General features: G+C 55.3%; 2 protein-coding genes across 6 annotated transcripts; one reads left to right on the top strand and one right to left on the bottom strand.

The window, feature by feature from the left end:
* Positions 1–45: 45 nt before the first annotated feature.
* SPSB3 (splA/ryanodine receptor domain and SOCS box containing 3) lies at positions 46–10,021 on the bottom strand. Of its 4 annotated transcripts, none has more exons than XM_065030962.1 (7): positions 9,377–10,021; positions 6,674–6,822; positions 4,890–5,067; positions 3,946–4,133; positions 1,967–2,069; positions 1,355–1,480; positions 46–1,059 (listed from the first exon to the last, which is right to left on the bottom strand). In XM_065030962.1, exons 1-7 carry the CDS (start codon positions 9,423–9,425, stop codon positions 713–715), a joined length of 1,140 nt encoding a protein of 379 aa, XP_064887034.1. In that variant the 5' UTR covers positions 9,426–10,021; the 3' UTR covers positions 46–712. The 4 variants fall into 4 exon arrangements, with proteins under 4 accessions (XP_064887034.1, XP_005505688.1, XP_005505689.1 ...); XM_005505631.3 differs by lacking the exon at positions 9,377–10,021 and adding an exon at positions 8,571–8,769; XM_005505632.3 differs by lacking the exon at positions 9,377–10,021 and adding an exon at positions 8,506–8,600.
* On the top strand, positions 8,877–13,709 carry NUBP2 (NUBP iron-sulfur cluster assembly factor 2, cytosolic). Of its 2 annotated transcripts, none has more exons than XM_005505633.3 (7): positions 8,877–9,000; positions 10,144–10,262; positions 11,015–11,213; positions 11,531–11,685; positions 11,903–12,013; positions 12,311–12,380; positions 12,971–13,709. In XM_005505633.3, exons 1-7 carry the CDS (start codon positions 8,982–8,984, stop codon positions 13,114–13,116), a joined length of 819 nt encoding a protein of 272 aa, XP_005505690.2. In that variant the 5' UTR covers positions 8,877–8,981; the 3' UTR covers positions 13,117–13,709. The 2 variants fall into 2 exon arrangements, with proteins under 2 accessions (XP_005505690.2, XP_064887042.1); XM_065030970.1 differs by having other exon boundaries at positions 8,960–9,060.
* The last annotated feature ends 765 nt before the right edge of the window (positions 13,710–14,474 follow it).

The following is a 14,474-nucleotide window of genomic DNA, read 5'->3' as shown; positions in this document are numbered from 1 at the left end:
AGTACTTTCAGATTCCTGCCATCACAGGCCATAAGAGGAACAAAAGACAGTTTCTACTTTTATTATTACAGTTTAATACAGTCTTTGATAGAGGAAAAGCAAAAGGAGCCAACATGCAAAGCAATTAAAGTCATAGGGGGCTCGAGAGCTTGGCTCGTTTAGGCAACCGCTCTTTCACAACAGCGACGCAGATGCAGCTCTAGGAATCTGTTTCCCCACGCACTGCTACGAGATTGTGCCCCACAGTGTGATGAGTTCATCGCAGATACCAAACCAACACACAGCAGTTAGGAGGAGGGGGCCAGCCTTTGATTTTGTATTTTGATGAGTAAAGTCCGTTATATGACTAGAGTCAAATACACTGTGAAACCAGGAGGGCACCTTAAATCTTGGCCCTGATGAGAGTCTGCAAAGAAGAGAATCCTTCGGGAAAAGGCGATGGCTTTGATAGCAAGTCAGGAGACAAAGCTCAGATATCTGGCTGCAGTTTACCAGTTTCACAGAGCTGGGACCTCTGTAAGTCTACAGGTATTTTCTATGCATGTGATGGATGTTTAGGCTAAAGATTTCCAGCCACTTAAGAGAAATCTTTGCAAACAAATAGAAATGGAAGTCCCCATGAAGAAAGAGGTGCATCAGGCCTGGCCAGCCCTTGCAGGCGGCAGAACAAAACCCCACCCAACTCCCTCAGAGCAGTTCATCTGCAGAGACATTATGTCCTCCTGCACCTCTTCCTTTGGCAGGCCTCTGCGTCTGAGCCACAGGAACTGTCTGAGTCGCTTCCCGAGGAGGAGGAGGAGGAAGGCTTTGATGTGCTGTAGTTCATGCTCAAGACCCACCCCAGTTTGTTGTGTAGCACCTGCTTGAGTCCCGGTGGCAATGGCAGCACCTCCAGCGTGTCCACATAGTTGGGCAGGAGCTGGCGCAGGCGGTAACAGCAGAGATACTGGAGAGACGTGCAGCTGGCGCAGGAGCGGATCACCTTCATGCTGCTCTTGGCTGCTGTCGAGCACACCATGGGGTAAAACTTCTTGTTCTGCAGCTTTGTGGCTGCAACCCCTGTGGGGGACAGCATCAAGGGGCTTTTGCATTAGTTTTGATGAGGTGACCTCACTCCTCCCAGCTACCCTGATCATATTAACTACAGAGCTGTTGGAAAGTGCTTGGAAAACAGACTTTTGAAATCCCAACCTATTAAAAACCAAGCTTAGCCTTCCTCCCACTTGCTTTGTGCCTTGGTCTTTTACTTTGCCAGTGTTTTCTCCGGCAGCCCTGCTGCAGCCAGACTGAGTTCAGCCAAAGCTGCGCTGTTCCCCCCAGCCCCTCTGCCCGCAGAAGCTGCCCTCGCTCTTACCAATGCACTTGCGGTTTTTGAAGAACGTGAGTGTCCCATGCCACGTGTCCAAGTGCACCCCGATGATGGAACCTTGGCCAAACCTTGAAGAGAAGCTTATTTTGTCTCCCTTGTGATGCAGTAGCCCTTAAAACAGAAGTAAAGGCATTCAGTGGAAAGCCTGCACTCTACAAATTCATCCCAACTCCCACACTCCAAGTTCTTACTGGCACAGCCTTGCTCAGTGCCTAAAAAAATCCCTCCGTGCCTGATCCCTGCCCACTCACCCCAGAGTGGTGATGAAAAGGGGAAAGTTGAGGTTTTGCAATACCAAAGCGCAGGCAGTGCACTGAAACCCCCAATCAGCAACGTGCAACCGGCCGCCCCAGCACCTGGGGGTTCACGCACCCATTCTAAGGGCTCTGCAAAACGCAGCCAAGGTGAGACACTCCAAGCACTGCAGCTACAGGCAGCCACTCTGGTTCTCCTTAACAAGGGGACTCACAGGCCTGGTGGCCTTTTTGGCCTCAGTCTCATTCATACCATTTAATTCTCCCTCTCTTAGGACAAGGCTTAGGCCCGCTGTTGCCTTTTCAACTATCCTGCCCTCTGCCACTGCCCTGCCTGCATTACCTGTGTAGGACAGTCCCCAGCTGTCCTCATCCTTGCCCAGCAGGCTGCAGAAGGTGTGGCGATACTTGTCCAGATTCACATCTGATGTCCCGATTCCCACCATCTGGGAGGCAAGGCCAGAAAGAACAGCACAAGCTTAGTGTGTTTGCAAGTAACAAAACACAACTAAAACTCCACCTCCAGCTCTTCCCTCCTTTACTTGGCACAGTCCAAAACACCCAGAGGTTTTGGCGAAGCCAAGTCAGAGGTTTCATGCTGGAGCTGAGGCTCCCGGCTCCAGTTCCCTTTCCCAAGTGAGAAGGTGCAGCTGAACTGCTGGAGAAGCTTGCTGTCCTGTTCAAAGAATGGTTTGGGTTGCAATACACTTTAAGAGACCTTCTAGTTCCAAAACCTGTGCCATGAGAAGGGACACGTTCCACTAGACCAGGTTGCTCAAAGCCCCATCCAGCCTGGTCTTGAAGATTTCTGGGGATGGGGCATCGACACCTTCTCTGAGCAGCCTGTTCCAGTGCTTCGCCACCCTCAGAGTAAAGAATTTCTTCCTTATATCTAATCTAAATCTACCCTCTTTTACTTCAAAGGCATAACCCCTCATCCAAAAACTACATTCCCTTGCAAAATGTCTCCCTCCAGCTTCCTTGTAGGCCCTACTGTGGGTACTGAAAGGCTGCAATCAGGTCTCCCCAGAGCCTTCTCTTCTCCAGGCTGAACAACCCCAACTCTCTCAGCTTGTCCCCACAGCAGAGCTGTTCCAGCTTCAGACCACTTTTGTGGCCTCCTCTGGCCCTGCTCCAACAGGTCTTTGCTGTGCTGAGGACCCCACAACTCCAATTGCAGGTGGGGTCTCACCAGAGCAGAGGGGCAGAATCCCATCTCTCAACCTGCTAGCCACAGTGCTTTTGATGCAGCCCAGGAAACAATTTGGCTTTCTGGGCTGGAAGTGCACATTGCTGGCTCATGTCCAGCTTTTTTCAGCCACCAGCACCCCCAAGCCCTTTTCCTCAGGGAAGCTCTCAATCTCTTCATACTCCAGTCTGTCTGTATCAATTTCTGGCATCACCCACGACCAGGACCTTGCATTTGTTTTTTTGAACTTCAGGAAGTTCACACAGGCCCACCTCACAAGCCTGTCTAGGTCCCTCTGGATGCCATCCCCTCCCTCCAGTGTGTCGGCCACCTCACTCAGCTTGGTGTCATCTGCAAACCTGCTGAGGGTGCACTTGATCCCACTGTCCACATTTCCGACAGAGATGTTAAATAATACTGGTCCCAGTGCAGAGCCCTGAGGAAAGCCACTCATCACTGGACTCCACTTGGACATCAAGCTGTTGACCGCAACTCTTTGAATGCAACCATCCAGCCCTTATCCACCAAGTGGTCCATCTGTCAAACCCATGTCTCTCCATTCTAGAACCAAGGATGTCATGTGGAGCAGCACCAAATGCTTTGCACAAGCCCAGGTAGATAATGTCACTTGCTCTTCCCTTATCCACCAATGCTGTAACCCCATCATAGAAGTCCACCAAATTTGTCAGACACGATTTGCCCTTAGCAAAGCCATGCTGGCTGTCACTAGTCAAATCTGCGTTTTCCATATGCCTCAGCTTAGTTTCCAGGAAGATCGGCTTCATGATCTTGCCAGGCACGGAGATGAGACTGACATGCCTGCAGTTCCCCAGGACTTCCTTTTTCCCTTTTTAAAGGTGGCAGTTATGTTTCCCCTTTTCCAGTCACTGGAAACTTTATCAGCCTGCCACAACTTTTCACGTATGATGGATAGTGGCCCAGCAACTTCATACACCAGTTCCCTCAGGACCCGTGGATGAGACCATCAGGTCCCATGGAATTGTGCAGTCAGGTTCCTTAGATGTCCTCAACTATGATTATCTCCTCCAGCAGGCAGTACTCAATTCTCCCAGTCCCCATTCAAAGAACACTGAACATTTCTCTGTGCCCATAAGCAACTCTGCCCCACATACCATGTCTGTGCCATAGACAGGGGAGGTCATCTTGATCTCCCAGAAGTGCTGCCCGTCTGCCAGCTCTTTGTTCCCGCGGATGGCAGCAGTGCCGCAGCTGTACTCCATGTGGAAGTTCACCTTGCGGTTGTCGCAGCTCAGCAGGGTGGCTGTCGACTTATTCAGGTCATCCCAGACCCAGTCGAAATCTGCTCAGGAAGCAGAGAGGGGACAAGGATGGGCAAAGGCCCTCAGGGAGCCAACTCCAAGCCAAAGCACACATGGACATTTATTTTTAAGGCTGGCTGGGGGGTTTTCTGTTATGTTTTTTGTTTGTTTGTTTTTACCTTATAAGAGGTTAAATCATAAGCTGTGCATATTGGAGGGTTGTTTGAGGCCTGAACTATTCTGCAGTGTCACACCAGGGACAGTTCAGTGTCCTTAACCCCAAACTGTCAGCATTAACCAGTCCCCATTTTGGCCAACATGAGCCTCGGCAGACCCAGGCGGAGCCTCTTTCCTTCCCACACTTCCCGTAGGCTCACAGGGCAGCTCCACTACACCATGGACTTCCTCAGCCAGTTCAAGCCCACCCTCTGCCTGCCTCTCCCCTCTGCTTCGAGCACTCTGGCTGGGCACCCTGCCAGCCATACCAGGGATCGGCAGCAAGAGGGCTGTAACCACAAGGGCTGGTTTCACTTGTGGCCTCAGCCAGATCTGAAAGCAGGTCCCCAGCGGTGAATGCTGATGTATTAACAAGTTCAGCACTTAATCCTTGAAACATCTTGCTGCATTCTACACAGCCTTCAGATATAAAGGAGCACCGCACACAGGGAACAGAGATAAGGGTCCCCATGGAAAGTGAAGGATCCGTGCAGGGGTGCAGTCCATGCCACCAGACCAGGACTGCACCCACCTCAAACCCCAAAGGACTATGGCAGGTAGCTGGGGAGCCCCTTCCTTACACTCATCTTCCTCGCCGCACTGGCAGTCCTTGACGCGGTGGAGGGCATGCAGGCTGGAGCAGTAGGGCGCTTCGCTCTGGTTCTCACAGTTGCAGTAGGACTCTCCGGTCACAGGGATGGCACTTGGGATGGAGGGTGAGAGAGAGGAGAATTCTGGCTCCGAATCCGAGTCACTGTGCTGCCGGGGAGAGCAGAGAACAGTCACTACTGAACATCCCCCAGGCTCGGGGAGCTGGGCTGGCAGAGGTCAACAAGCTCTGGCACGCCACAGAGCTGTGTGGGGAGGTCCCCAGGCTCGTGTGGGAGTCGGTGGTGGCACAGCTGCATCGTGGCCCAGCCTGGCCCACAACACTGGGAAGCGAGGAGCTGTGCCAGTCAAATTACTCTGCTTTGGGACCTGGCCAGCAATCTGTCTGAGCTGCAGAGACCTCTCAGCACCGGGTGTGTTCACTGTGCCTTCCAGGGGCAAGAAGCTGTCACAGCGGGCAAGCAGCATGACAGTCCAAGTCTAATACAAACATTTTTAAGCAAACTCTGTGCTAAAGCTACAGTTTTCAACGGGCAGGTTACAGCCAGCTGGAGACCCCAGCCAAGGCACCACAAAAGCAGAGCACATAGCTGAAAATCACCACTCCTGAGAGCATGGGAGCTGCCAGAGGAGAGAAAGAGGCAACAAGACAAGGAGGAAAAGGGACAGGAGGCCATGCAGGGGAGAGGGCAGAACAAAGGGAAACCAGTTAAGCAGTACGGCTGCCGCTCCTCACGCCAGCCAGTGCTGCAGACAGGCCCACAGGGCACCTACAGAAGGATTAAAAGGCTTTTGTTTACTTTCATGTATGAACACAAAAACTTGATTTACTATTCCCAAGTGCAAAGAGACCGAAGTGTCCCTGCGCTGCACGCTCTAAGAGTCAAAGCCTCATCTCAACTACCTGTGTTTTGGGAGGCTTGTTGCCACCTAATGGAGTATCTTACCACAGCTTGCAGTGGCCTACTCTGGGTTTACATGCCAGTCAGGTGTACCTGCTCATTATTGACCCCCATGGCAGACTTCGTAAGCAGTATTTGAAGACAAAAATCCTTTAAACTCATGTTCTTGTAGCTGCCTAAGATAGTGGGACTACAAATGACTCAGGCTTATTTATGTACTGCCCACTCCTCCAGCCTGCAGATTTAAAAGCTTGATTTCTGTCTTTCATTTGCCCTTCCTAACTACTGCTATATAGAAATCTGGTCATTCACATTACTGCAGAAACAAAAAGTTACTCTGACTGCAGAGAAAAGACTCAAGCAGCCCCACTCCCTCCACCACCATCTAACAGCCACACAAAGACCAGAAGTTAGCACAGCCATACAGCAAGCCAGACCAGAGAACTAAGCCAATTTAAACACATCTTTAGATGAGTACTTAAAGTGTATTTTAAAAAATATTGTGTGTACTTTACATACAACACACACACTTTATACATTTAAAAATGCATTTCGCTTAGTACCCATCAGCTCCCTGGCTCAGCTACTGACACAGCACAGAGCTGTGATGCATGACTGGGGTGTGGACCATGGGCAGCTTTGCCTTCTCTGCCTTGGGAAGATGTGCTGGGAGACCCAAGCCAGAGCTTGGAGGAGGCTCATTAGATGGCCTGTACATTTTATTAAATCTCTTGTGATTTTGGCCAGTTCTGCATGCTCAAGTACTGGCTGCTTAGACCTTAAGTAAGTGCCTGCTGTCAGGGGAGAGTAAAGTTCCCTTGTGCTGTTTCAAAGCCACCCAAGCATCAGCCTACCTGCCCGTCAGAGTCGTAGCCCCAGCCACGTGCACCAGTGGCCAAGGCGACTGCCCGGGTGTCCGCCTCGCGCCGCACCCCGCTCAGGACAAAGTGCCAGGCCCTGCTGCTCCGCGTGCGTCGCGCCATGCTGTTCCGAGAGAAATAAGCTGGGGGAGTGAGGGAAAGGAGGTTACACACAGCAGCTACGTCCCACTTTCACCCGCCATTCACCAGGCTCTGCCCTCTGAAACAGCTGCCTCCCCCGTGTCACCATAGCACCCCCAGGAACAGATCAGCATGAAACACATCTGCACAGGCCCCATCAATGGATAAACTGATGCAAAATAAGTTCATTCTGTATCACAAGCCCCTGCAAACTTCAGCCTCTTTCTCCATGCAGAGTCGACTTCTGCCCGATCCCAGGTGTTCAACTGGCCACCAGAAATGCTCCCAAGAGCCAGTGGCAGCAGCAGCTGCCCCTTCCGCAACACATGGATGCAGCATCCACCTCCTGCTGCTGGCCTGGAGAGTGTCAGGGCTGCCAGCCACCAAGGCACAGCCTCCCTGGCACCTGGTCACCCTCCAGCAGCTGCCTGGGCTCCAGCTGCACTGCTCAGCTGTCTCCACCACTCTGCACGGCCAAGCTGTCTCTCTGTAGGGCAGGCTGTTTGTCCACCTTCAGGCAACTGCCTGCTCCCAGCCTTTAGGGTGCGGGAGAGACCACTTTCTTTCTTGCTGAAGGGAAAACAGCCTTTTCATAGACCCGTCCTGACTTGGTTCATGTGTAACAGACAGAAGCGAAGCAGCTGCCTGTCTCCTGACTGAAACAGGGATGCTAATAAACAGCAGATTTCCACCAGCTCCTTTCCTGCGTACAGCCTAACAGACCCCACCAGTTCCCAGCCGCCACAGGGGAGCGTTACGCTGGATGTGCCGGGAGAACCTCAACACCCAATATCATTTCCCCCAAAGCTGATCTTTGCAGAAAAGAGACACCAAGAGGCACCCACAGGGCTGTGACCCCCCTCCCATCCCTTGCACCCGCTCCCCTTTCTCAGCCTCTCCAGCTGCCTCCCTGCTCTGCACACCCACTCTGGTGCACCAGGTCAGCCCTGAGCACACACAAACCCTGCAAACGTGCAGGGTGTCAGCCCCGTCCCGGTGTGCACCACATAGCACCCATCCCTGTTCCTCCTGCACCTCAGTCCCTGGTGGGCCAGCAGCTCCAGCAGAGGGACAGGCCAAACCACAGCCGGTTGTGCAGGTGCCCATGGATGCTCTGAAGAGCTCTGAGCATCCCACCCGCCGAGATCAGGGGGCTCTCACCTCTGCTACACACCACCACGTTGGGAAAGAACTGAGAACCACACCACAACCCCCCTTCCCCAGCACCCACAGCGGCACAGCACCCGCCAGCCGGGTCCCACCCACTCCAGCCGCTCCTCTGCGCTCCGACCCAAGAGCTGACCGCGACGGGCAGCCCCGAGAGCTGCCCCAGGGCTTCCCGGCACCGTGACAGTGCTCCGGGTCCTGCACGGAGCCCCCGGCACGGCCAGCCCCGCTCGCTGGGGCAGCGCTTGCCCAGCACCGACCGGCGGGGGAACCTGCTCGTCATGGTGAGAAGCCGCGGCCCGGTCCCCTCTCCCTAACGGCCCCGGCCTGGGCTCAGGGGTAAGCGGCCCCGCCGGAGGGCGGGCAGGGGAGCCCTGGCCCGGCCAGCCCGCGCAGATAAGGCCCGGCCGGCCCAGGCCGCCGCGCTTGGGCCGCGCATCCCGGCTTGGCGTAGCCCGTCCCAGCGGGGCCCAGGCCTCGGGATTCAGCCTCCAGGTCCCACCCGCACCCCGGCCCACCTGCCCTGCCCGTCCCTTCCCGCCGAGGCCCCGCGGCCCGGCCCTGCCGCCGCGCTCTGACCTACTTTTCCCTCCCGGTACATAAACAATCTCCCCTCGACACCGCCTTCCAGGCGCCCATTGGCTACATCCTCACTACACCTCCTCGCCAATGGCTGATCGCCCTGTCGCTCACAGCGGAAGGAGGAGGGAGGGGGCAGTGCCTAAGGAATGCCCGGGGCCACTGGCTGGGCCGTGCGTCAATCCTTGGGGAGCCATTGGGCGGCCACTGCAGAGGGCGAGTGCGCACCGTGAGGGAAAACGCTAAGCCCATTGGCTGTCGATAGGGGAGCTTAGGGGGTTGGATTGGCTGCGAAGCCTGGAGGGACGGATTCTCGGTGAGCGCACGGCTCGCGATTGGGGATGACGCCTGCCAGTCTTGGTGGGTGGGGCTTCAACCCGGCGGAAGGCGGAAGCATACGGTGCCGGGTAGCAGCATGGAGGCGGTGGCAGGGGGTGAGCGGCGATGGGGCCGCGACCTGGTGGTTCCTCGGTGCCACCGGGCCGGAACTGGCCGTATGTGGGGCGGGGGATTCTGGGGTGACCGGGTCTGGCCGAGTGCTGTGGCTCGGGTCCCGGTGAGGGGAACTCCGCGGTGCTTGGGCCGGGGCCCCGAGGCAGCGGGGCCCAGTTACCGGCGGGTGGCGCTGGGCCTTGCCGGAGGCCCGGGCCTGGCTCCTGCAGCGGGCAGTGCCAAGTAGCCGGGCCTGGCGTGGGGCTGCCGCTGTCAGCGGGCCGATCTCCCGGGAGCACCTCCCTGCGGGGCTCCATCTCCCCCGCCGCGGTCCCCTTTCTTCCCTCCCTCCCCGTTATCAGGACCGAGCGCCGTTACCGTCGGTGGAGATGCGGATGAGGTCCGCCATGGTGGTTGTGGGCTCCATGCGGCTAGTCCCCGTGCTGGTGTGATGCCGGGGCTGGCCGGGCCTGGCCTGGCGCGGCGCTGTGAGTCAGTGGCCGGTAGTGACAGGGCACCCGGGAACGTGGGGCCGGGTGGGTGGTGTTTGCTCAGCTGCAGCCAGAGCACCCGGTCTAACCCTCTGCCACCTGTGTAGCCCCAAGCTGGGGAACCAGCCCTAAGCGTTCCCTGCTCTCAGCTCTGCAGTGATGGGATGTGGCAGCTGAGCCCAAAGTGGAGGCCTGAGCAGCACTTGCAACACAGTAAGAAACAGTGGAAAGGCTGGAGCAGAGCATGGGACCACAGGGAGGTGACCAGTGTGGCGTGGAGGAAGGAAACACCAAGGGCCTGACCTCACCAACAGCTTCCCAGCCATTCCCTGAGAGGCGTAGGCACAGGGTGACGAGGCCCCGTGGGTGTTTATTGCTTTGCCTAATTGTCCCTTGGGTCATCAGGACAAAGCTTTTACTCCCCACAGATTGTTTTCTGTCATTGCTCTTATTATCCCTTTTCTGATGGCAAAAGGGCTCTGGCACATCCATCTCTTCTCTCCATTTCCCTTACACTTAAGCCAGACTTCTTGGAGCAGTGACAGCCACTGTCACCCCCAGCAGGGACCCGTGTCTCTGCGCTGACCCGTCGGATACTGCCGGTTTACACCAGGAGAGACTATGATGCCTTGTTGCTGTTCTCATTCCTCCCAGAGAGAAGCAACCTGTCCGGGGTGCGGCACATCCTGCTGGTGCTCTCTGGGAAGGGCGGCGTGGGGAAGAGCACCATCTCCACTGAGCTGGCTCTGTCGCTGCGGCACTCTGGGAAGAAGGTGAACGAGGGTCTGTGGGCTGCTGGGCTCCATCTTCTCCTTCCCAGCCCCCAGCTGGGCTGGGTTTTGCTTGCCCTTTACGTACACGTGTCCTGTGTGGGAAACATATAGATCCTTTATGTGAAAATGCTCTTTGTTGTAGCAGCTCAAGTGTTTCTTTTTTTCTATGCTTGCCCGATCCCTTGCAATTAACTGCAGTTCACTTCCTCTTCATCCAAGAGACTCAAACCATCCAAGGTTCACTGTTATTGTTGTTTTCAAAGCCAAGGCACCAAAAAATATCTTGGCTGGTTTGTGGTATAACACACACTCCCTTTGTGGAGAGAAGCAGGTGAGCTGAAGGGAGGCATTATGATGGGACAAAGAGGAATGGTATGGGCATGAGATGAGTTGAATTCCACAGGTTTGTTTTTTTGGTTTTGGGTTTGTTTTGTTTTGTTTTGTTTTAAAGGCTCTGTGGAGCCAATTCCACTTAGATCCTGGCAGATGTCTGGCAGAAAGATTTCCCCAAAGTGCCTGGAAATAGCCAGGCGATGCTCCTGACAGCGAAGGAGACAGGGAGAGCAGTCAAACTTCAGAGCAGTTCTTTGAAACTGTGTTTCAAATCTAGCTGCTAAGCTAGAGAGTCCCTTCTGTAAAGTGCTGCGAGCAGCTGAAATTTGGGCATTGCCTACCCTGCCCCAGGAAGGAGCGCACCGGGTGCTACCGCAGTGCTCAGCCCTGTCTGAAGGGCTCTGCCTCCTCGCCCGCAGGTGGGGATCCTGGACGTGGACCTGTGTGGCCCCAGCATACCCCGCATGTTCAGGGTACAGGACAACGACGTGCATCAGTGTGACAGCGGCTGGGTCCCCGTCTTTGTGGACCAAGACAAGAGCATCTCGCTCATGTCCATCGGCTTCCTGCTGGAGAAGCCGGATGATGCTGTGGTGTGGAGAGGACCCAAGAAAAATGGTAACAGTCGGGTTTTGCTGTTGGTAGCCACTTTCCTGTGCTAGGAACCTCCCGTGAACCCTCCTGCTGGGGGCCAGGCTTTTCTGGGCAGGTCATTCCTTGGAGGAACAAAGCTCCTATTCTGCAGGAGTGGGTTCAGATCACTTGGATGGGGAGAGTACATCTCACATGCTGACAGATAGCTCTGCCATCTCTCCCCAAGCCCTTGTCCCACAAGCTGCCTCCTGACCCCTGCCCTGCCTGGCCCACAGCTGCCAGGCACCTGCTGAAACCTGGCTTGGTTTTCATTTTTTTTTCTGCCTCTTTTATTTCCATAGCTTTAATCAAACAATTTGTTGCTGACGTGGCCTGGGGGGACCTGGACTTCCTCATTGTGGACACTCCACCAGGCACGTCTGACGAGCACATCTCCACGGTGGAGGCCTTGCGGCCTTACAAGCCACTTGGAGCAATCCTGGTCACAACGCCCCAGGTAGGCACAGCTCGGGCTGTGCTGGAGTTCCCAGGCAGACTCCTGCCTCCAGGCATGGTTTGGGGGGAGAATATGCACCCCAGGGTGGGTGTTTGCCCAGACCTGTCCATGGCTGCTTGTTCTACATATCTACCTGTCACTTGATGCATGCCTGCTCCAGACCCACCGTCTGTCTGGACAGACAGGCACCCCTGACCTCCCTTGCTCTCTCCCACAGGCCGTGGCTGTGGGAGACGTGAGGCGAGAGCTGACGTTCTGTAAGAAGACAGGTTTACGAGTTCTTGGCATCGTGGAGAACATGAGTGGCTTTGTCTGCCCACACTGCTCGGTGAGTTTGTTGGGGTCGCACTCAGGGTGTTGTAGGATGCAGTGCCTCAGGTGGAAAAATCAGCAAATACGATAAGGGTGATGCCATGACCCAGGGAGATGAGAAGCTGCTGCCTGTTGGCTTTGTAAGCCACTGGCTCTGCTTTCCTGAAGAGAGCTGGGGAAGGACAGGGCAAAGGCAGTGCCCTGAGGCTGGAAGGTGGAGGGAGCTGGCTTTGCTCACATGCAGGCAGCGCCTGCAGTGTTGTGCAGGGCTCTGGGGTTTGTGACTCAACTGCTTCTGCTCTTCCTCCTTCAGGAGTGCACAAACATCTTTTCCAAAGGGGGAGGTGAGGAGCTGGCCAAGCACGCTGGAGTCCCCTTCCTAGGTGAGTGGCCACTTGAGCAGAGCTCTCTGTAGTTAGAGGGGATGTCTCTGTGAAGGTGCTTGAGTGGAGGGATGCAGCATCACGGGTCAGGCAGGCTGGGCTCCAGGTCCCTGCAAGCTCCTGGCACCTGCTCAGAGGTGAGGTGTGGTTATTGCTTTGTTTCTCAGCCACGCAAGCTGCTCGGAGTCGGTGTCTGGCCCCACTGGAGCAGAGGCATTGATGATCAGCAGCCTGCACTCGCTGCTGACATTGTGGTGACAGAGTGAGCCAGCCTGAAGGTGCACAAGAGCCATCCTGAAGTGCTCTGGAGCCTCCCTGAGAAATGGGGGCTGAGGGCCGAACCCTGCCCTCCAGACAGGGGTGGGATTGGGGGTGAAAGTGTCTCAAGAAGCGTTGTGATGGGGTCTTGGGCCTACAGGAAGCAGCCGCAGGTGAGAAATAGCTCCTGGAGCACTTGGTGAGACTGGCGGTTGCTCTATTACCCATCGCTTCTCCTGAAGATGACTCTGGCAGGGTATTTCTTCAATCCCAACTCCAGACCTTTGCGTTACAATGAGCAAATCACTCTCCCTGTTCCTCCTGTCCCCCAGGCTGTGTTCCCCTGGACCCCCAACTCAGCCAGAGCTTGGAGGAAGGCAGAGATTTCATCCGAGAGTTTCCCAAGAGCGCTGCCTTCCCTGCCTTGGCTCACATCGCCCAGCAGATCTTGGATGGTACGTCACAGCCGAGCTCCTGAGGAGGGCACGGAGCAGGACTCTTGCTGGCTAAGCCCCTGGCCCAGCAGCACCACCAGCAGCCCGTGCTGGTGGGGAAGGGGGACTATCTCAGTGGGGGTGCCGGAGGGAGGGGGATGCACAGCATCAGTGCCGCTCACAGCGATCCAAAAGGGAAGCACTGCTCTATCCTCCTGGATCTGATGATCACCTGATGCAGCGACAATGGCAAACATCATTGACTGTTTTTTCCCTCACTGAACCCAAACGGCACTGACCATCTGGATCGTGGCTCCACGTGCTGCTGCCTTCTCCTGCTGTTCTTGCGTGATGGATCATATGGTACTTGGTTTGGTGGCTGGTGCGTTCGTGCTGGGTGCCCTGATGTGGACCCAAGCCAGGCTGCCGCACTCTGATGTCTCACGTCGCTGGTTCCTGATGGGCTGATGAGGGCACAGCATGTGCTTCGCATGAGGAAAACATCTTTAGGAGACAGACCACATGTTTGAGGTCTGCATCCTGCCTTGTTTGAGGCCTTGTTTGATCTGCTCGGGATTATTGTGACTCAGGAATATTTTTAAAGGTTCCAGACAGTAAATACTTTTCTTAAAATCCATGTCTGTGGCTTGCATTTTTCTGTGGCTTCAGGCCTCCTTGTAGCTGTGAGTCATGGTGTTAGGAGCACTTCACGTACATCCAGGTATTTCCTGCTTTCCCCCACTTCCTTGCCAAAGTTCAGCTAAATCTTTCCTCCTTCCACCCTGCTTCAAGATCCTGCCAGTCCCTTGTCTTGCTGAAAGCAGGCTCTGGCTGTCCTTTGCAGGATGCTGTTCTCCACAGCCCTGCCACACATGGGGCTTCTCCATGTCCCTGCGTGGCTCCTGCCTCATTGCTCCGGGTGTCCTGTTCCCTTGAACCTCCTTCAATGGCCCCAGAGCTGCTGCTCCTGCAGGACCTGTCCTCTTCTTGCAGGCTGGAGTTAAGCTAGGGAAGCAAATGAAGATGGTATCCTTTGTCTAATTTCCTTCCTTCCTGGACTCTGAGCCCCTCCTGCCTGGGTGCCCTCTCCAGGCTCAGGACTTGCTCTTGCAGTGCTGTTCTGGAGAGGAAATGGGAAATCTCAGATTTCTACGAACCAAACTGAATTATGACTGGCAGCCATTGTTTAGAGGTGAGCAGGAGGGGCATCTGTCCCCGTTCGTGCTGTGCCTGCAGCGAGGACTCGCACCTGACCAGGTTTCCCCATGTGCAACTTTCCTGGAAATTTTTGTTTGACCTTTGGTCACTTATCTGGGATTTGGAGAGCTGAGCAGCGGGGCTGGAGTCTGACCGGGCTGTTGGCTTCTGTGGGATGGCCGGGCACCTCTCGCTCCCGCCCTGG

The sequence above is a fragment of the Columba livia genome, chromosome 15 (assembly GCF_036013475.1).
Source record: "Columba livia isolate bColLiv1 breed racing homer chromosome 15, bColLiv1.pat.W.v2, whole genome shotgun sequence".
Classification (NCBI taxonomy): Eukaryota; Metazoa; Chordata; class Aves; order Columbiformes; family Columbidae; genus Columba; species Columba livia.
Note: the sequence above shows the minus strand (reverse complement) of the source record. Positions and strands in the feature narration are given on the sequence as shown.